We start from the raw sequence: 20,852 nt of genomic DNA on the forward strand, positions 1-20,852 counted from the left end.
ATTGACAGCATTGTTATTTAATTTTTGATGTTTAAAAAGCAGTTATGTTTGACTATATTTGTTTGTGTAAATGTTTAGCGTGTGTGCGTGTGTGTAAACACACTTAAATTTAATGTCCTATAACTTACTTAATGACATTTTCTTCCTAATAGCCAGTAATAACTACTTTACTACTGGTTTAAAATACTGTGCACCTCTTATATAGTTAAGTTATAAACAAAGCATAAAACCTTATCTAGTTCTTTATGAGCTAATTAAACAATAATATTTTTGTTAATTACAGTGACAATGTATGAAGAGCTCACTATTTGCCTATTAATATATTAACAATGCGGAGACTACAATATATAAACTATGAATTAATAGCTTGCAGAAGATTTGTAAGTACTTTATTACTGCATACTTATTATAAAGTTGATCCATTCATCTACACACAAACTGACCACCAACCACATCTCTCAGTCACCATTTTATTTTTTACATCAACTGTCACAGAATAGTGGAAGGATACATCTATGCTGCATTCAAAAATCGATCAGATGAAGGTATCTCAGTAGAAAGGATGCAACCTTTGGATTCAGATTTGCCTTGTTGCTGTCCATATCCTGGCTGCTGAGGCAGCATTTTTCATCTTTCGGACACAGCCAACACAAAGGCTGTCATGTCTGTACACACAGTGTGAGGCACATACTGCCAACTTGTTTTTACAGGCTCTGAGATCACCTGGATTTGTGTGTGAGGGGAATGTAACACATGGTGAAGTGGACTAGTTATTACTTATTTTACAACTTGAATTACATTTTATTTCCCATTGCTTTCCACAGGGCTGTACAGGCCATGAAATCAAGCAAGCTTTTCCATCCCCATAAAACAAATAACTGCCTTCTGCAATCATCTGCTCTCTAACAGCCAGCACCGAGATAGCCCTTACCACGACTTGTTGCGCCATTTAAAGCCTCTTGTGATCCTATTCTTTCTGACAGCTAACGACAGACACTTAGTTCAAGGCCACATGTGGAGCTGCTCATGCAGACCATTGCACTGGGCTCTAAACGATACAGTCTTTTACTGGCCCTGCGTTTGTCTTTGGCTGTAATTTCTTTTTCGTAAATGTCTAAGGGTGTACGTCTAAATTAATTGGAAGCTTAGCAAGTCTTCAGATCAATTCACTCCCTCAGCAATCACTAATGAATGTGACACTAGTGACAGACACAAGCTGTATATAGCTAATTATTTTATTTGATAATCATTAGTAGTGTTCCTGCTGCTTTATAGGCTGGATTATTTGTTTTACTGCTATTGTAAATTACTTTTAAAGCAAATGCAATAGTGCTATTACCCACTTTTAATTAAGGTCCTCTTTTCATCCGTATGGTCGATTCAGGAAATGCTATGCCTCCAATCTCATTGTACTCAGAACTTAATATGAGTTTATTCAGGGATGAGCAATAAGGAGGGCTCCATGGTCTGCTGTGATATATTGAACGTTGCTGTTGAAAATTCAGCTCATGAATACATCACCCAGGTAAAGTTATATAGTCTTGGAAGCATTATTAAGAATTGGCAATTTAAGGAATTTACAACACTGTTGAAAAGAGTTTAATATTTTTGTGGAAGCCGTGATACATCTTTCTTGCTTTGATAAATTGAAAGTTCAAAAGAACAGCATTTACTTGAAATGGAAATATTTTACAACACTATAAAAGGCTTTACTGTCTTACTTTACTGTTTACTTTTGAATTATTTAATCCATCCTTGCTGAATAAGTCTTAATTTCTTGAGAAAAAAAATCTTACTAACCACTTTTGAACATTAGATAGAAATATGGAGTTGGCCCACCCTTTGCAGCTATTGTTCCCACAAAGTTGGGAGCATGAAATTCTCCAAAATGTCTTGGTATGCTGAAGCATCAAGAGTTCCTTTCACTGGAAATAAGGGGCCAAGCTTAACCCCTGAAAAACAACTCCACACCATAATCGCCCCTCCACCAAACTTTATACTTGGCACAATGCAGTCAGGCAAGTACCGTTCTCCTGGCAAACACCAAACCCAGACTCGTCCATCGGATTGCCAAACACAGAAGCCAAACCACTCCAGAGACTCGCTCTCTACACACTGTTCTTGAGCGAATCTGAAGGCCACACGAAGTTTGGAGGTCTGTAGCTATTGACTCTGCAGAAAGTTGCCGACTTCTGCGCACTGTGCGCCTCAGCATTCGCTGACCCCGCTCTGTGATTTCACGTGGCCTACCACTTTGTGGCTGAGTTGCTGTTGTTCCCAATTGCTACCATATTTGTTATAATACCACCAACAGTTGACTGTGGAATATTTAGTAGCGAGGAAATTTCACGAATGGACTTATTGCACAGGTGGCAACCTATCACGGTACCACGCTTGAATTCACTGAGCTCCTGAGAGCGACCCATTCTTTCACAAATGTTTGTAGAAGCGTCTGCATGTCTAGGTGCTTGATTTTACAGTATATCTATGACCATGGAAGTGATTGGAACACCTGAATTCAATGATTTGGAGAGTTGTCCCAATACTTTTGGCAATATAGTGTAGAGAGATTAAAATATAATGTATGTATGTATGTATGTAGATGTATAGATATAGATATAAGCAGCATGCATATTTTGTTTTTTTTTTGAGGATTACCATATAACACTCCAGACATGAGTTGAGAGCCCAGTGGTAGAGCAGCATGGCCTTTATCTCAGTAGGATCCCCAACAGGGGGTCTACTCACGCTTTAACATCTTACACATTGTGACATTTGTGGCTCTATTGCAACTTGCTAATTTATTTCAAGGGAAAAATAGGAAATAAACTTTGGCTAGACATTTTTTCTATCCTTGCATTCGTCATCTTAAATTTTCAGTAAGCTTTTGCATCATTTAAATATGACTTGTTAGATTTTAAACATCGTCATGTAATGAGTAGTTGCATGGTTACATTTGATTTATTGATAATTTATTTTGTTTCCTAAGAATATAGAATACATACAGACAGTGCAAATGTTAAAGTTATAGGGTGTGAGTCACAAGTATGTGAATGAGGTTATGCAGGCTGAAGAATCCCTCTAGGGACGGGGGGAGGGTACAACTGACATTTGTGGAAGTTTAATTTGGTTAGTCAGTGTGAAAGCATCTGTGTATGATAGTGATGGAGTCTGTGTATTAGAGCTCCGCATTTCTATCAGAAACAAAACGTCTTTGTTCGACTGAAAGTAGCAAGAAAAACAACAGTCATAATATAACATGTCTTCTCTAGTTCTGCACCCTGGCCAAGACGTCAGCTAAGCTATTGTTTAAAAATATAGAATATAGAAAGATACTTACATGGAATCTGTTTTGTGCTGCATTTATGCTTAACTATTTCTTTATCCACATTTTCCCCAGACTATGAATTTTACAAGGATGTTGTCATTTTCTGGTCAGAGTGTTTTACATTCACAATGTCCATTAGTTAAAGTGGTTTTTTTTGTGTGTGTTTTTTTTGCATACACATGCTTAGTTGGAAGAAAAATCAAAGTGGGTGTATTGCCATCTCTCTCTCTACAGTGTTGTAGGAGTTTCAATGAAATACAGTCTGACTAAGCTGCGGTGCAGAAAATATAACAGCTTTTTTTTTTTACAAGACAAGCACTTAACATTGTGTCAAGTACAGTATGCGCTGTACTTGTAAATAAATACACATATATGTAGAACTGAAGTGTATATTATACTTAATATAACAATATGGTACTTGATGTGTGCTATATTGTGCATTTTATTTAAATCAATAGATTAATACACATAATAATAATAATAGCATATTTTAAAGGCACAATATGTAAGATTTTTGGATTCAATTATTCAAAAACCTCTAAAACAATGTTTAAATCCAGAGAAATAAGCTATTTTAACCAGGACACAGACCATGTGCGTGCGTCGCCTATCAATGACATCATACCCGTGTTGTGATTTCCTCGATTCCTCGATTTCCATGGAAACACCAAAGACACTTTAATATATGTTTATTAGACAAGGGAACAACTGTATGAAGACATTAATGGACAGAAAATAAATTATTGTACATTAATTTTCTCCATCATACAATATGTTTTAAAATTAATTGCATGCCATTTAGCAACACAAAGCCATCCAGCATTTATTAATATGATGTTCTAAAATCGATCTAGCTTATTGCAGTGTGCAAAAAGTGTCTCATAGAGCAAACGCAATAACATCAGTAACATTATAACATCATTTTCAACACACTCAAATGTATCTTATATGATAAAACACAGGAAAAACTTTGACTCCCAAGATTCCGCGCTCAATTTTGGGGTTTACCAAGCTACGCGTTTGTTTTGAATAGGTGACCTCTAGCGGCGAAAAACTACATAGTGTGTCTTTAATGCTGTTTTTAAGCAAATTCATTACTGAATATGTCATGCTTATAGTATATAGTCCTTGACATAACAGAATGTTGCTGTCACGGGGTGTTCTGGTGTTGGTTCATGTTCATTGTTCAGTGTTCATGTTTTAAGTTTATCATGTTCTTGGTTATGTTTTAGTGTGTCATGTTCACAGTCTTGTCATGCACTTCCTGGTTTTGTCATGTTTCATTGTCATGTGATTCCCATGCCCTCATGTGTTGTGTTGTGTCATGTCATTGGTTCATTGTTTAATCACTGTTCACGGGTGTCACTTGTCTTGTCATTAGTCTCAGTGTATTTAGCCCTCATGTTTGCCATGTGTCCTTGTCTGTTATTGTGGTTGTAACCTGTTGTAAGGCAAGTCTGTTTATGTCTCGTTTTGCTAAGTCTTTGTGTCAAGACAAGTCTTTGTTTTATGTTTTGATTTATGTTAAGCTTTATGTTTTGTTTGGAATAAACTGCACTTGGGTCTTCAACTTGCCTCCAGTGGATCCGTTACAGTTGCAGTGGAGCAGAAATAATAATTCACTATGGTAAACACTATGGTGACCTTAACTGTCCACCTTTGTGTCTTAAGGCCCGTTCACACCAAAAACTAGATAACACACCAGAGGACAATATCTTTTAGTCAATGCGTGTGCTTGTCTGGTGCTTTAAATGCTCAAGCTTGTTACAGCAGGATGGATTCTGATTGGCTGTCAATGTTTTTATTGTTCATCAGCTGCAAATAATTTGTTCTGAAAGTGATTACATTGATAACATTTCTCTGTCGTTATCGTTATAGCTGTGGTGTGAACTCTGCTATTCTTTAATACTGAGAACGATTGTTAGGGCCCGAGCACCGATGGTGTGAGGACCCTATTGGAATGGCTCGGTCTATCATTCTTCTTCTCTGAAATGAATCGCATTTTTGAGGGCCTAAACATACTCAAAAACTTATGAAACTTTGCACACGTGTCAGAAGTGGTTAAAATGTACGTCTGATATGGGTTTCAGGATTAGGTGCGGCAAAATGGCTCGATAGCGGCACCTACAAAATTTCAATTAAGCACCATTTGCGCTGCGTTTCACGCACAAGTATGAAATTCTGTACACACATGTAACAGCCCAATACCTACAAAAAAGTCACCGGGAGCAAAATCTGAAAACCAACAGGAAGTTAAATATTTGTAATTTTCTCTGCAAAATGTTTGCAGTTTTTGCCATTTCAAGACGTTGTACTTTAACAAACTCCTCCTAGAGATTTAATCAGATCAACATCATGTTTGGTCAGTCTAATCTAAAGGCCTTGGTGAAGTTAAATTGTGAAGATCTTGAGTTTTCCCTGCAGGGCGTGTCCTTGGCGGCCTCACAAAGTTTGATGTTTCGCCATGAAACAAGAAGTTGTTGTAACTCAAGCATACAATGTCCAATCTGCCTCAGACTTTACATGTTTTATTAGAGTCCTGGCCTGAAGACATCTACATGCCAAAATTTTGTCATAGCACCACCAGCTGGTAGCAGGAAGTGTGGGAAATACAAATGACTTATGTAGTCCTCCTAATTTTATACACTTAAATGCATAATTGCCCACCGTGCTCTGTTTTCCTAAAGCCACCGGGTGGCGGTTGCATGGGTGCGAGGGTCCTTTCATCGCTGCTTGTAGCTTTAAACTATATCTTTATCGTTATCTTTATAGTTATTGTTCTTGGTGTGAACGGGCCTTTTAAGGTCTTTTCCACAGGTGCATATGCAATAATTGTTTATGGTTCATTACATAAGCTTTAAAAAATATTGTTTAAACTATTTCCAATGATGATTTGTGAAGATTTTTTACAAAATTATCTTTAAAATACACTGGAAAAAGGGGCATTTATTTTTTTCTTCTTTTTTTTCTTTTTTGCTGAGTTTAATTTCTACATTACATTTTAATTTTAGACAGCTTTCAAATGGCTCCAGTGGTGTGTAGCTTGTGCAATGAACAGAAACATAAATCTGGCAAACAGAAATAGGGGGATCATGGCAGCACCCATTGGTTGTTCAAGAAACCAACTTGAGTATAGCTACACAGTGCTAATCAGAGACATGGTCAAACTATTCTAAAACAGGAACAGATGAGCTTTGAGAACAGTGGGAAAGTTCTGTTAGTGGTTTTGTGCACATGTTGTGGTTCAGCCCAAACTCAGATGAAAGTCAGTGGAGGTTTATAAACCAACCAGAACTGTGCAGCCCGTCTGACTTTAGCTCCACGGCTTCCTGTGAACTTCAACCACTTGCTATTTCTGCTGCAATCAAATGCTTTTTACTTTGTATTGTTTCTTTGTTGTTGTATCTTCTCAGAGGCTTGCTTTTGATTGGCTCATTGTCACCTAACCCTGCCTCCAATTTAAATATTTTGGAGCATCCATCCGTTGAATGTGTTTGAAAGTTTCATTAACATATCTTACTTGAAAGCCGCTCTGATCCATCTCCTGTGTTTCCGACGCACGAGGGCGTGTGGAGGCAGCTTGTCACGCAGTGTGTCGCCCACCTCAGATAGTCAACAGACTGAGTAAAAAAGGGGCGGTGATGCATTTCCCCTGGATCTTCACGCTGATGTGTTGATGATGATCTGTTATGTAAGCTGCCTTCATGTCATTGTGCTTCCTGTCAGCTAGAGTTTTACCCTCATTCTTTCACCAATGCTTCTCAAACCGTTGATCAGCAGCTTGTAATATTTCACCCTCTGAAATAAAATGTAAAAAAAAATGAACGGCAGGGATGTCTCAGAAGTGTTCACGGCATGCAGGCGGCACTAGCCTGTTTGAGTAGATTGAATGAATTTATCATGAAATGAAAAAGCCTGTTTTTGAGAGCGCATCCTCTCAGAAATTACCACACTCCAGCAAAATACAAATTGATTTATTCTCCACATTATAATCACCCCCTCCCCCCGTCCTCATCCAGACCACTGAGGGTTTAGACTTGAAAGCCTCTCGAGGAAGCTCTTGCAGAAAGTGTCTTTGTGTTTCGTCAGATGACCGCAGACACTGCTTTTTTGTTACTGTAATGTCTTCGGACGTATCATCTCCCCTCAGAGTAGAATAAGCTTTACAAGTCTGACAGGTTTTCCTCTTGTGATGGGTGTGTCATGTGGCAGCAGGCGTTCAGGAAACACAGTGTTGTCTTTCTTCATCTACATGACCACAAGCATTTTATATCAGGCCTCACTGGGCTGCTCTGTTGACTAAACCACAGTCAGTTTGCATATTGGCTGGGAATACACTCACTTTAGGTGGCAAGAACAAACTGTACTACCTCAGTTTGTGATGCTACATCGCTTGATCATGTTTTCATAAGATAATTATATAATCAAGCTTGCAAAAAAAAATGGAAATGGAAAACATGCCCTCAGAGTAGTGCAGATATGGCATTTATTAACAGGTGGTAACTGTGTGCTGACTGTATGCTCCGAAATCGCATACTTTCCTACTATATAGTACTAGGCGATAAAGTATTCACAGTACTAGTGAAGTGCAGGTACCATGGACACTTTACTATCCCATGAGGCCACGGGAGAGGATTTATGAATGACAGTGAAGCAACGTAACTGGTGCTGCAAGGTCACATGATAATGACAACATGGCGAATGTAGTACGTCCAGATTACATTCATACCACACACTCATACTATATAGAACATACTTTTTTAGTAGTCGTGAAGTAATTATTCAAAATAACCTACTCAAGAGAGTATGCGATTTCGGACATGTCACACATATGGACCGTTGGCTTAAAGGGGTGGTAAAACACATTCTTTTGAAGGCTTGACTGTGTTTGTGGGGTGCACTGTAACATGTGTTCATGCTTCGTTTTAAAAAAAATTGCCTTATTTTTCATATATTTGACCTTTATTCTACACTGCTCTGTCCCTCCTTGTAAAACGGTCTGATGCTTTCCGGGTTGAATGAAGCCAGTCCCTCAAAAATACGAGATGGGCTCTGATTGGTTAGCTGGCCCAGTGTGTTGTGATTCGCTAACCGCAGTGCACGTTTGTCGGAAACGTCACGCCCCTACCTTTACCGGAGGCTGTGCTTTGGTCAGTATTAGAAACAACGGCGTCAATAAAACCATATGAGCCCGAATCAGACCCAGAACATTTGAGTAGGGTTGCCACCCGTCCCGTAAAATACGGAATCGTCCCGTATTTACAAGCAAAATTACGCGTTCCGTATCAAACCAAAACGGGACGCGATTTGTTCCGTATTTTACATAGGTCACACATAGTTCAATAAACATACAAGGATTTTGCAGTGTGGAGAATACTGATAGCAAATATAAACAAATCAATTTCACAAAAAGTAGTACAGGAGCTCATTTGTGCGTGATTGCGTTTTAGCGGCTTTGTTGTCATAGCGGCGGAGTCTCGAGAACATGCGCTGTGCAGTGTGCCTGTAAACTTGCGCGTTTTTTAAAAAACATGTCGAGCTCGCGTCGCGTGCGTCCACCGTTTAAACGCAAGACAATCTCCAGATATAGAGCTGAATATCAAAAAGGTATCAATGGGTCTGTCCAGTAACTCATGATGAACCTCAGGCCAACTGCACACTTTGTGAGAAGCATTTCAGTTGCTCAGACTGACTGATTTAAAGCAACAGCGGTGACAGGCACATCTGTGCTTCTAAAGGTAGCGTGAATGGGTGTCCCTTATTTTGTCACACCAAAGGTGGCAACCCTACATTTGAGTGAAGATGATCGAGCAGAACCTGTTCAGTCCTCAAGAGTAAAGACTGCGGATCTATAATCGCTACTGAATGGCACTTTAACTTTTGTATTTTTAGAACGATTATAGCCAAATATCTGTCGCAAGAACTAACCCGAAACGAACACTAAGCACTGGCTTTTACTAGTAAGTTAGCCAAATCACACACAGAACCATGTTTAGCATGCCTGTAGATAAACAATACATAAAAGCTCTAATCAAAGAATCATTTACACTAATGCCAGGTTCGCTGTTGAGATTTTAACGTTAGTGTTTGTAACGTTAGGTGTTCGTCGGATAACGTTAAGTATGAATGAGCATTTAACAGACTGGTTTGCAGAACAGCGCTGTCATCTGTTTACTTCCTTGCTACAACCTATTACAGGAAAACACATCGATGAAATATAAATCAGACTTACAGGTTGTGGCCCGTAAACAGCTTCTGTTTGTAAATCCAGCTTTCAGGACAAGCCGTTGTGCATATCCTGTATTGAACTCGCGAAGTTTGTGGAAGTTGTCCTCCGTGAAATGTGCAGCGCGCGCGTCGTGCATCCACGCACCGGCAGTGTTTTTTTTCACGCAGCTGACGTTGTGCAAATCCGGCATTGAAATCGCGAAGACGGTGGATGTTTTCCTCCGTGAGATGTGCTGCATGGAGCCCCGCGCGCGCCTGTTCCCCGTCTCAAACACACGTGCATATAACATGCTGTATGATAAACGCTCTGCAACGCACCCCCGTCCCAAGGAAGGCTGAACAGAGCAAGTACCCCAGACCTGCAATCCGGATGAAAATAACAGCGTTTCCTTGGCATCGCGGCAACAACACTCCAGCCTAACTATACCACAACAGCGCCGCAATACAAAATGGCCTCATCCCCCCTTATTTAATATTCTCGGAGGAGGGGTTTATGTAAATATTGAGCCTGTTGATGTCACCAACCCTGGAGGAATGTGTGTAGTCGCCTTCTGGCCGTTTGCTGTAGTTCTTAGAAACTGATTTCTTTAAAAGCAAATATCTCCCTTTGCTTTAAACTTTGAACGTTGTAACTTTGCAGATGTTGTTTAAGCTCAAGCAGCAACATTACACGCTAGCTAAAGTTAGAATAGTGAAATCGTGGTTTACCACCCCTTTTACGTCTGATGCATATGGCACGCAAAATTGGAAACAAGAATTTCAAAGTCGTCGTCTGATTGGTTGAATTCTCCAGGATTTGTTGCATTCTTTAATGGTCCACGTGGAAATAAAGCTTGTTGAAGAAGAAAGCTGTCGTGTTTACAACTGTGACATTGAGTGCTTATCAGGATCAACTAAATGCCGGAATTTCAAAAGTATGTGAAGTTCACAGCAGCACAACTTTCTTGAATGAATGGCACGCCATTCTGTTATTGTGGGAACATTGACTTTCATGCTTTACGTTTTCATGCCCCTGAACATAACTCTAAACAAAACAAACTGATTGGTTGCTTTACATGTCTGTCAGACATCCTCTTTGGCGGTCCTGGCCAATCAAAGCTGCTATTGAGTTCAGACCCTCTGCCGTCAGTCAGAAGTTCTGGCTACGTGAGACTAGCCAAACTTTGACCTCTTGGTAGCAAGTGAGACTATAAGCTAGTGTGCTCCAAAACAATGACAACATTCACATTTAGAAGATATGAGCATTCAAATATTACAGTCTCTCACTTTCACCATTATGGCTCAATGATTTTGATGACATCACTCTGCACTTCAGCTTCTCGTCAGATTTTCTGTCCAATCAAATGCTCTCTAGAATCTAAAGCGTCCCGCCCCCTACATTATAAATATCAGTGACTTGTTCACACAGTGTTTCAACACGGGGAATGGCACATAGTGCACTATATAGGGATAGGAAACGATTCAGTGTATGCTTTCCATTAGGGCAACAGCAGCTTTACCAAGCCTCACGGCTCTGGCAGAGCTATGATTTAAGCTAAACGCTATTGGCTATTTAAAAAAAGGGAGGGAGCTGATTGATATGACCCGTTTGTCTTCCTGTTTCAGTGGAAATTACTGTTGCATCAGAAAACCGAGGCAGCTGACTTGTTGCCTCGCTGCCTTATCAGGCAATGACTTATAAGGCAGCGTAAGCTCAAGAAGGTACCTCACGAAACGGATTTCGGACAGACTTCTGAGGCAGTACTACAATATTAATTTCTCGCTAGAAATGACATCAAAAATGGAAAACGTTGGTCAAAAACATACATTTACACACAAACTGACCAGCAGCAACTGCAACTTTCAAACGCCATCTTTCTTATTCTAGCTCAACTGTCACCGAATGGAACATACACGATTGTGGGATATCAAAAGCAGGGAAGGATACATCTATGCTGCCTTCAAAAATCGATCTGGTGAAGGTATCTCAGGAGACAGGAAGTGACGCTAACATTGGATTTGGACATGCCTTTATGCCTTCAAACCTTGAAATGTGTCTTCCGACGGCAGCATTTTCCAGTTTTCGGATGCAGCCTATATTTCAAGGCGCTTCAGTGGGCCTTTAAATCCTAAAGCAAGGGTGCCAAATCCTATTCATGAAGAGCTACCTTCCTGCAAAGTTCAGTTCCACACCTGCTCCAACACACCTGCCTGTAATTATCAAGTACTTCTGAGGATCTTAATTAACTGGTTCAGGTGTATTCGATTAAGGTTGGAGCTGAAATTTGCAGGAAGGTACATCTCCAGGAACAGGATTGGGCACCCCTGGCATAAAGCCTTTTTTCAGCAGTTGCAAAGAGGAAATCTATAGAAAATTCAGTATGGAATTCACATTTAGTTGTTTAGCTAACAGGGGTGTCATGCACGTAGTATTTTTGAGGGGGCACCATTTATTTTTTCTGCCAAATAAAAATAACTGTTCGTATAATAAAACTTTACTCTAGCTTTTACTGTATTAATTGCTGCAATGTCATCATATTTGGTTATTCTTTCGAATTATGGAAGCGAGAACATATATTATTAACGCATTTTGAATTGATATTCCAGAATATTAACAATAGCCTATATTAAGAATATTAGGACTATAATTCCTGCATCTATTCAGTCTTCCTCGTATGTTGTAGCATATAGAAACAAATTAATTTAAAGTATACTATATAAGCAATGACAAAGCAAGGCAAATCACACTTAATCTCTGCGTTGTACAGCGCATTTTGTGAATCAGAAGCTGTTCTTTGAAGTCCTGCAAACTTAACGTCCTTCATTACATAGCGCACGCTGAGTTCGGTCGAATGACAGTAGAAGTAATTTTAACAGAAGACAACAAATCAATTTTTTTGTACAATTTTGGACAGATTCCCCCAATCACCCACACATGAAAAATCTATAGTTCTGCACAAATCGCCTAGAGCCAGGCTGTGTGACATAGCTTAAAAAGTAAGAAATTTTAAGAAAAACTTTGGGGTACTATTCATTTTACCTACAATATTCTAGGATTAAAATACAAATTCATAGATACCTACGCAATGTGTAGAATATGATATCAATAAAACACGTCGTAATAATATCATTCAAAGAAATCGCTATATACAGTATTGAAAAGTCTTGTTTGCTTTGCACTTATGGCTCTCACTGAACCTCCACTGCAAGATCAATCATACTTGGCAGTTAGAAGCAAGTGCCCTGAACTCTGTTGTAAGTGCAAGTGTCAATCGTTTTGTCAGCAGTGCCCTGATACTGTATCTGCACTGTATTTCTGGACCAACAACCCAGGAATCAATTAGCAATTGTTTGTTTTGAAATTGTTGTTGTTTTGAGTGGTCATACATAACACTCCCGAGTCCAGACACTAGTTGAGAGGTAGGACAGCATGGCCTTATCTCAGTGGGATGCCCTTAGCGGGGGGGGTTCCAAGAAAAAAAGGAAATTAGGTTCACATTGCTTAGCTGAATATCAGGATGTTGCTAATAGACTCCAACTGCTGGTTGTGTGTTTAATACATTCTTGTGACGCAATGAAGTAATTTGTTTGGGATTGTATAGCTTTTTAAAGTGTAATCAGTCCGTCTTGTCATACAGAGGAGCTCGCGAATCAAATTTGAGAACCAGAACTAACCAGAACTTGATGTACAGTATATGATAATGGTTTTGCTATAGCTTGGGGCACGTCAGGGGCAAAGTTATCACGCATGTTATTCATTATGTATTTTACTATATTACAGTGTAAATTATATAAAGTTAGAATGTATTGATTAGTATTAGTTTTTGCTGGCCAAAAAATGGTTTGAGTTATTTTTTACATCTTTGATGTTTCATTGTTCTGCTTGTCTAATCCCATTGTGACAACCCACAAAATATAAATGTGTGTTCAATGATCTTTTATCATATCACTGTGCAAAAGCTTTTTTTTTTTGAAGACGAGGCTTAAAAGTATGTGCTTATATAGAAGTAATATAATTCACTGGAGAGAAAAAAGAGCACATAATGCCAAGCCAACTAGCCCCAGTCTCCGGTTTGTTGTAAACCCCTAACTGAGACACGCAAATGACCCTCTTTATCATCATTGTATTTGCTCTCATATCGCTGTCCATGAGTAATTCTGTTTACCATACATCTCTGTGGGATTCTCATGAAGAACATATTATATTATATCATCTCTCAACGGTTTTAGGCACAGTTATACGATAGGTGTAACAAATAGGTCACGGCTGCTCCTTCCCAGATAGCAATGAGTCGGCGGACCACCGGCGGTGATCCGGCGGCTGTAGAAGCGTCAGAATTGCGTAATCGCAAACACGTTTGACGGCGCACCGCCGGCGGCAGCCGCTTTTTAAAAGCGGCAGCCGGCTTCCTACCGCCTTCGTACCGCCGCCGGCCCGCAGGCAAACCGCCGTTCCGCCGCCTTTATACCAGAAGGCGGCCCGGCGGAGGCAAACGCTTTTTTCGAACGATCTGCCTCCGCTTATTGTGTAATAAATAATATATATATTTATTATTCATATATTTGTAACATGCAGTTTATGATGGATAATAATTGAACAAACCAGATAAATTCCCATTTGGCATTTTTATTCCACATTTCAAAGTACATTAACTGTCAATGATACAAGATAATATAAATTAAATATAACAGACAATAAATAAGCTTAAATAGGCCTATAAATAACAAAAAACATTTTTACTAAAGAACCTGCATGTTTCCAATTAAATTTTGGTTTAAAAAAAAAAAAAAAAACAGCCTTACAAGCAAATTATAACACTTACAATATTTGTTAATAACAAATAGGTCAGCTCTGGGATGAAAAGAATTACCATTAAATATTATATCAAATAATGAGGATATTTGGTACCAAAGAATGTGCAGGATACCAAATAAATCGAGGTATAACATCACATTTAACAAGCCATTTCTAACAATAGCATAAATGGTAATAATTTAGAGTAAAGCTCTGGAGAAGAATAGAACAGTAGTAGAACAGAACATTATAACAAGCCTGACTATGGGTTCTCCGGTTTTCCCCGACCTCCAGAATGAGGCAGCGCAAATTGGCTTATCTTCAGTGATTTCTTGTGCGCCTATATAAAGGACAAACAACCTCGCCATCCCATATCTATCCAAGGAGCTGCCTTCAAGGCAGGGTCACAGGGAATAAAAAAAAAGTAATTTCCACAGTGAACAGTGTGGATTGGGTGAGTGTAGCCTGAAACTTCTGGCTTCTTTAGGGGTCTTGATGTTACTGACTGCAGGATAAAGAAAGGGTTCCAGGTGTCAGTAGTCAGCCTAGGTGTAAGAGGTCGGCTGTGGGTCCCTCTCAGCTGTGCGGCGTCTTTTTCCACCTTCACGATCAGATGCTCCTTTCAGGTAACGCATAGCGCTAACCTGGACCGCCTCATCAGTGGCATCCTGGGTTGCCGGGTTCTTCCGGATGGCTCCTGTAGAAAATACAGATCTGTCATTCCATGTGAATGTCATAAGGCCACACACATCTACTTAAATATATAACAAATTTATATATATATTACTTTGAACAATGGTCTTCAGGAACATGTCTCTAAAACATGCTTTATCCCCTACACCAGTCCAGGTTGTATTAATGGAAAGGTGATTAGAGAAGATACTCTAAAGTATTCGCCACACGGTTGTCTTTAGGTCCCTCCCACATTTGATTGCCAAAAACCGAAGCTGAAAATACAAAAAAGTGTTACAAATTACATATCTCTGAAGCTTCTCATACATAAATATAAAAATGTGACAGGCTGTGATTCAGACTGTAGAATATGCAGTGTACAATCTTAAATTTTACTTTTTAGATTACCCTACAGCATTATAAACAAAATCAGCACACTTACTGGAGCTCTTTATCCTGCCTCAAACTGTTGTCAAGCAACGCCAAATGGGTTGTCTAGGGGGAGTAACAGACCCCCTGGCAGGGATAACTCTCCAAAAGACACATTGGCACTGAAATGTTGCAGCATAGTGTCCATTTTGTTGTCCATGCTACGCACAACATCGCCAAACTCTCCAAGACGTCGCAGCATTAGGGTCTGATCTGCACCTACAGGGGTTCACAGAATAAAAGAATAAAGCAGTCAGTCCTGGTCCCTCAACTACTAAACTATGACATTTACAACTAGGTCTACTACATGTACAGGTGGCCCCAGTGGGAATTAAACCAACAACCACAGGTGTTGTTTGCAAGTTGTACCTGATTGCCCAGTACGAGCAAACGTCGTCAACATTGTCCCAACTTGCTTCACCTGCTCATGAAGTGAGCCGCTGTCATCCGAAGCTACAAAATGAAAGGCATTTGGTAATTTTGGACCTACATCACAGTCAAAAAAGTAAAATTTAAGAAAGAGTGCATGTTCTCACCTGCTCGTGCATTGCTTTCCCTCAGGGCTTGGTTCTCATTCTGGAAATCTACATAAAAAATATTTTATTTTAATTATATATATATATATAAAACAACAACTACAGGCACAATTTTCCATACTGTTAAAGTTTCCAACATCTGCAATTTCCTGTTTGTCCATCTCAACTCCTTTCAATATTCTTCTCCTTATAGCCCAGTAACTAGACATTGTGACTAACAATTTATTTACCTTGAAAGCCGAAACGATTGTCCAACAATAGGTCTCTTGGATGAAGATAACCGATTGTGCTCTGGTCAAGGTATCTGCAAGAAAATGTGAACAAAACCGCATTGTTAACGTTAAATACAGAATATACAGTAGCTATGCTGTGGGGGGAAAAACTGGTCAGCCAAATGTGGAACAGTAAAATGTATTCATTCAGTGTAGTGAATCAAGTAAACTGCATTGTCCTCAAACATAATAAGTACAGCAGTTCAGAGAAATAACTCATAAATGACCTTAAATGCTAGAAGAACAGTAGCAACACAGCACATGCTAGCTAACACTTGCTAAAACTGACCTAGCAGCATGCTTGTTCGGACTAACAAAATAATTTAAATAACCTATATACATCATTCTGTTTTGTTAGAAAACACCAAAAGTTAAACTTAAGTCTTTCTAGATGTAAAGCTTTGGCTAACTTACCTACAGTAGCTAGATACATTTTAACATGTAGCACATGCTTGAACTCAGTGTGTAAAAAAGGCGAAACAGCACGTGTTAGCTAAAACTGTGTATTGTGCACTATATCAGCGTGCGTGTCTGAACAAACTAATTAAAACAACCTACCGGTATATACATCAAAAATGAACATAATATTGTGTGACACAAAAAGGAAACATGTACTTACTTAAACGCTCGTAGTCGAGGATATTTTCTGATCTCCTCTCTTCAAATACTAAAACCATGTGATGAGCGGCCGCTGATGGTAAATCTGTATGTTTTACCGGTTTGTCTTCCGTCTTTTTTAGGTATACTGCCCCTCTCGGCCGGTGGAGGTACTTCTCTGTTTTTTTTTTATTTTATTTTTATTTAAATTAGTACATGTATAGACAAGTACAATACAAAAAGTACAATGAGAGAAAAATAAAAATAATAAAGCATTGTGGTACAGTTCCGAATATGTAGAACAAAGAATAACAACAAATGTAACACTGTATATAAAATAAATAATAAAAATAAGAATTCTGAGATAGAAAATACTTTATAATATTAAGGCAGTCACATGAAATTGAAAAGCTTTCAGGTTTCTGTTTTTGTAAGCTTTTTGTTTTGCGACCTCATGTTTGAGAGGGTTTCAAATATTGTAAAAATCAGCTTTATAAGAGGTAATATTAGAGGGCTTCTTTTGAGTTATTCTTGTCTTATGAATGTAGAATTTTTCCTAAATAATTAATAATATATTTTTGTTTTTCAGAAAAATATGGGTTTTGAAAACAAAGTAAAATGTCATGAAGTTAGTTCTAATTTTTTGTCATGTCTATTTTAAAGTCAGTCCAAAAAGAAATAGAAAAAAGGGCAATACAAAAATAAGTGTTATCCTAAAATGAACTTTCAAACTTTCTTAACCCTCCTATTATGCTAAAAAAAAAAAAAAAAGTATTACATCCATTATGGGTCAAATTGACCAACACTGTTTAAACACACTCGACATGCAAATAATCAAGTGAAAATTTAAATGTAATTTCCTAAACCTAACCTTATCATGGAATCAAGAGTCAAGAATCTGTTATAAACCCTAATGGCTTTGGAGCAAAAAAAACTAATATTTGATATAATTCACATATAGGCTATTATGATTTTATAATCGCTTCAAATGTGAGAACTAGTTAAAATGCTGTCAGTTCCACTCTATTTCCCAACAAGCCAAACATAGCCAACGTGGTTGGTCGAATTTGAGAGTAGAAATCCTTGTATTTCACAGCGGCTTGCCGCCAGCCGGCCGCGGTCCATTAGGCGGAGGCAACCGCCAGAGAAAATGAAGCCGGCGGCCCGCCGGCTAGTCGGCCGCGGCATCTCGCAAGAAATGGGAGTGACGTATTCGGCGGCAAACGTTTCATCACCGCCAGCGGGACGCACCTATAGCCGACAGCTTAGGGCCGGCGGCAAAAAGAAGCCGTGCCGATATTTTTTGCTATCTGGGTTACCGGTCCACAGCCGACCATAACACACATAATTCCTTTTATGGTTGATATTGCTAACCGTATAGAGACGCAGGAGTGCCGTCTGGTGATTAATGACCCTGCCAATAACGAGAACCTGGCTGGAAAGAGACCATAGGCGCTCATAGCCATCATTCGGGAGACTCTGCGCGTGTGTAGCCGGTGGGAGGAGCCCGGTTTCCTGCGATTGTCTGTCTGCGCTCTCGCTGCACTCATTTCTCTAAAGTTGCGTTCTCGAGACATACTGCGTCGCGGAGAGACCCGTAACACTTGTTTCTGATATCCAGATTCCTTTTGTTTGCCCCTTTGGTTTCTTTCAAGATGACAGAAGAAAAGAATGTTCGACATTTAAAGCTGGTATGTGAGTATGTGGTCATGTATCTCGCTGTGCTGTAGTTAGTTGCGCTTTGGACAGGATTTAAACTCGTTCTTTTGGGGTACAGTTCAACTGTCAGATTGAAGATAGCCTAGTTGAATGCATCCTGAAGTAAACCAGCAGCGGAGAAGTTTGAATAATTCTGTGAACCAGGGCTGTGTTGCAAAACCCAGTGAGCTGCTTACCTAGACTGTTTTTGGGGCATCGTAGGCGCTTCAAAATGCTCTCTAGGTAGTGGGCTCGCTTGATATTGAGAAAGCGCACTAGAGTCGGTGTGTTTTACTTCTTAACCTGCCAGTTCGCTGTTGCGCTTTATTTCGACGTTGTCTGGATAAAAGTCTGTTCGGTGATGCTGACTAACTGTATTTTCACTTTAGTAGCGATCAGCAGTGCTGTTCTCTTGTATCCTTGCCTAGACAGGAATAAAGGGATGATTAATGTTATACAGCCTACTCTCATAATGTGAATTTGCGCATATCGTTACCATTGCGTCAAAACATAAATATCCTTGAGAAACTCAGCATAGATAATGAGAGAAAGGACAGTAATACAGTAGCTTTTAAGTAATATTTTCTTTCACGTATAGGCTATATTACAATTATCTTTAAATTTAATATGTTTTGTATTATTTCTTTATTTTTTCCAACTCCTTTGGATATATATTACATTTTTAAAAGGGGCCACAACATGTACTGTAAAACAATTTAAAATAAATGACAGTATAATAATAAAAAATAAAACTTTTTTAAACAAGTGCTACATGTAATGTGCATCCCATTTCTTACTTTTTTGTACTTTTTAGGAACATTTAAGGAATTTATAGTTTTGTAGTTTTTTTCAAAAAAAAATTTATTTATTATTAGCATTACTCACTAAGGTTTTTGATTGTTGGAAACTCGTGCCACTTGTTCAAATCAGAGCATTAATCCATCAACAGCGGTTTGGGTCAGTTTTGATCACAGAATCCCAGTTCAATTGTTTTCATACCTCAGCTGTTTTGGATTTGTAAGTGACTGTTTACACTCCTTTTTACAATATAATAAGTTTGGTTCTTTTGTCAAGCTTTTATCAAAGGCTGTCAAAGTCTTTTTAACAAAAAGCAGGTATATGTGGGTTTGTTTGTTCCTCTGGCATGCAGAACACCCTGTAGGCAGACCCAGAGCTGAAGGTCATTAAAATGTCATTTAGCAGCTGTCAGTTTTAAAAGATTATGTGGCAGATTGATCTGATTTGCGTCTTTGATGAAAGAGCACCACTGTTGGCTTACATAGCTTACAATGCTAAACCATTTAACATTTATGACCAGAATACATAAAAGTAATGTTTGGTGGCATGTACACCATGGCTGTCAGTCCCTTCATGTTCTTTAGTACAGACTGCCAGCTAAAATATGGACGTTTAGCCCTTAAAAAAACATGACTTTTATTCCACTGCGGCTCTCTGAGCAAAACAAACTGAAAGCGTGAGCATACACTTGTTTTGAAAGCACCTCATTTTTACGCTCCTGTGACACATGACACGTCCTCTCAGCTGAATTACACATGAATAAGAGCGTAATGAGATGTTATGAGGTTTTGGGTAACAGAAGGCTTAATGGGTTGAACTGTTTCAGTTGTGCCCTGCCATTGTTTTTGTGTCTAGGACATGAACAAAGGTATGATGGACTATTGTGTGTTGAAAGGGCAACCACAAATGTCCATTTTGTCATTTATTTAATTCTATAATTGTAATTGTGCCTGCTATAAAAAAAAGTTAATTGAACTCCATTTCAGCTGGGAGGACTGTTGTTTTAATTGATTCATTTGTTTTGCTGTGTGTATAGCGTAGCAGTGTGCAAGGTTAACAAAATGAGACCGTAATTTGACTTGGGTCTGACATGGACAAAGATCAATCAATACTCAGACCTGTATTCAATTAAAAAGGGTGTTCGTTTTTTATTTTGAGGAGCCATCCTTGACCATTTAGTTTTTTTATAGATATTTTTTTGAAAGAAGACTCTTATGCTCACCAAGGATGCATGTATTTGATTAAAAAAATCTAGTTAAAACAGTAATATTGTGAAATATTATCATTTAAAATATTTGTATATATTTTAAGATGTAATTTATTATTGTGATGGCAAAGCTGAATTTTCATCATCATTTCTCCAGTCTTCAGTGTCACATGATCCTTCTGAAATCATTCTAATATGCTGATTTGCGGCTCAAGAAACGTTTCTTATCATTAAGGTTGAATACCGTTGAGCTAATTAATATTTGTTGTGGAAATTGTGATGTAGTTTTTTTAGTATCCTTTGAATAGAACGT

At 38.7% G+C, this 20,852-nt stretch overlaps 2 protein-coding genes across 7 annotated transcripts in view; one reads left to right on the forward strand and one right to left on the reverse strand.

Moving 5' to 3' along the window:
• mid2 (midline 2) overlaps positions 1–20,852 on the forward strand; it is a 218,015-nt gene that overhangs the window by 82,494 nt on the left and 114,669 nt on the right. For 2 of the 6 annotated variants that reach the window (XM_079839413.1, XM_079839417.1), the window contains exon 1: positions 18,429–18,531. The exons of 2 other annotated variants lie outside the window; for them this stretch is intronic. The gene's annotated coding sequence lies outside the window, so the exon portion shown is untranslated. Of the gene's footprint in view, positions 1–18,353; positions 18,532–20,852 lie in introns of those variants that run through there. 2 more of the 6 variants (XM_079839416.1, XM_079839412.1) reach the window with 2 other exon arrangements.
• LOC307140158 (uncharacterized protein) overlaps positions 14,147–20,852 on the reverse strand; it is a 338,069-nt gene continuing 331,363 nt past the window's right edge. Inside the window, exons 3-9 of the mRNA XM_079839418.1 lie at positions 16,859–16,942; positions 16,198–16,271; positions 15,968–16,007; positions 15,801–15,884; positions 15,445–15,650; positions 15,118–15,277; positions 14,147–15,027 (exon numbers count right to left, since the gene is read on the reverse strand). Of these exons, the coding sequence (XP_079695544.1) occupies positions 15,475–15,650; positions 15,801–15,884; positions 15,968–16,007; positions 16,198–16,271; positions 16,859–16,916 (432 nt within the window). The 5' untranslated portion in view covers positions 16,917–16,942 and the 3' untranslated portion in view covers positions 14,147–15,027; positions 15,118–15,277; positions 15,445–15,474. The remainder of the gene's footprint in view (positions 15,028–15,117; positions 15,278–15,444; positions 15,651–15,800; positions 15,885–15,967; positions 16,008–16,197; positions 16,272–16,858; positions 16,943–20,852) is intronic.

This window comes from Gobio gobio (assembly GCF_949357685.1).
Source record: "Gobio gobio genome assembly, chromosome: 16".
NCBI lineage: Eukaryota > Metazoa > Chordata > Actinopteri > Cypriniformes > Gobionidae > Gobio > Gobio gobio.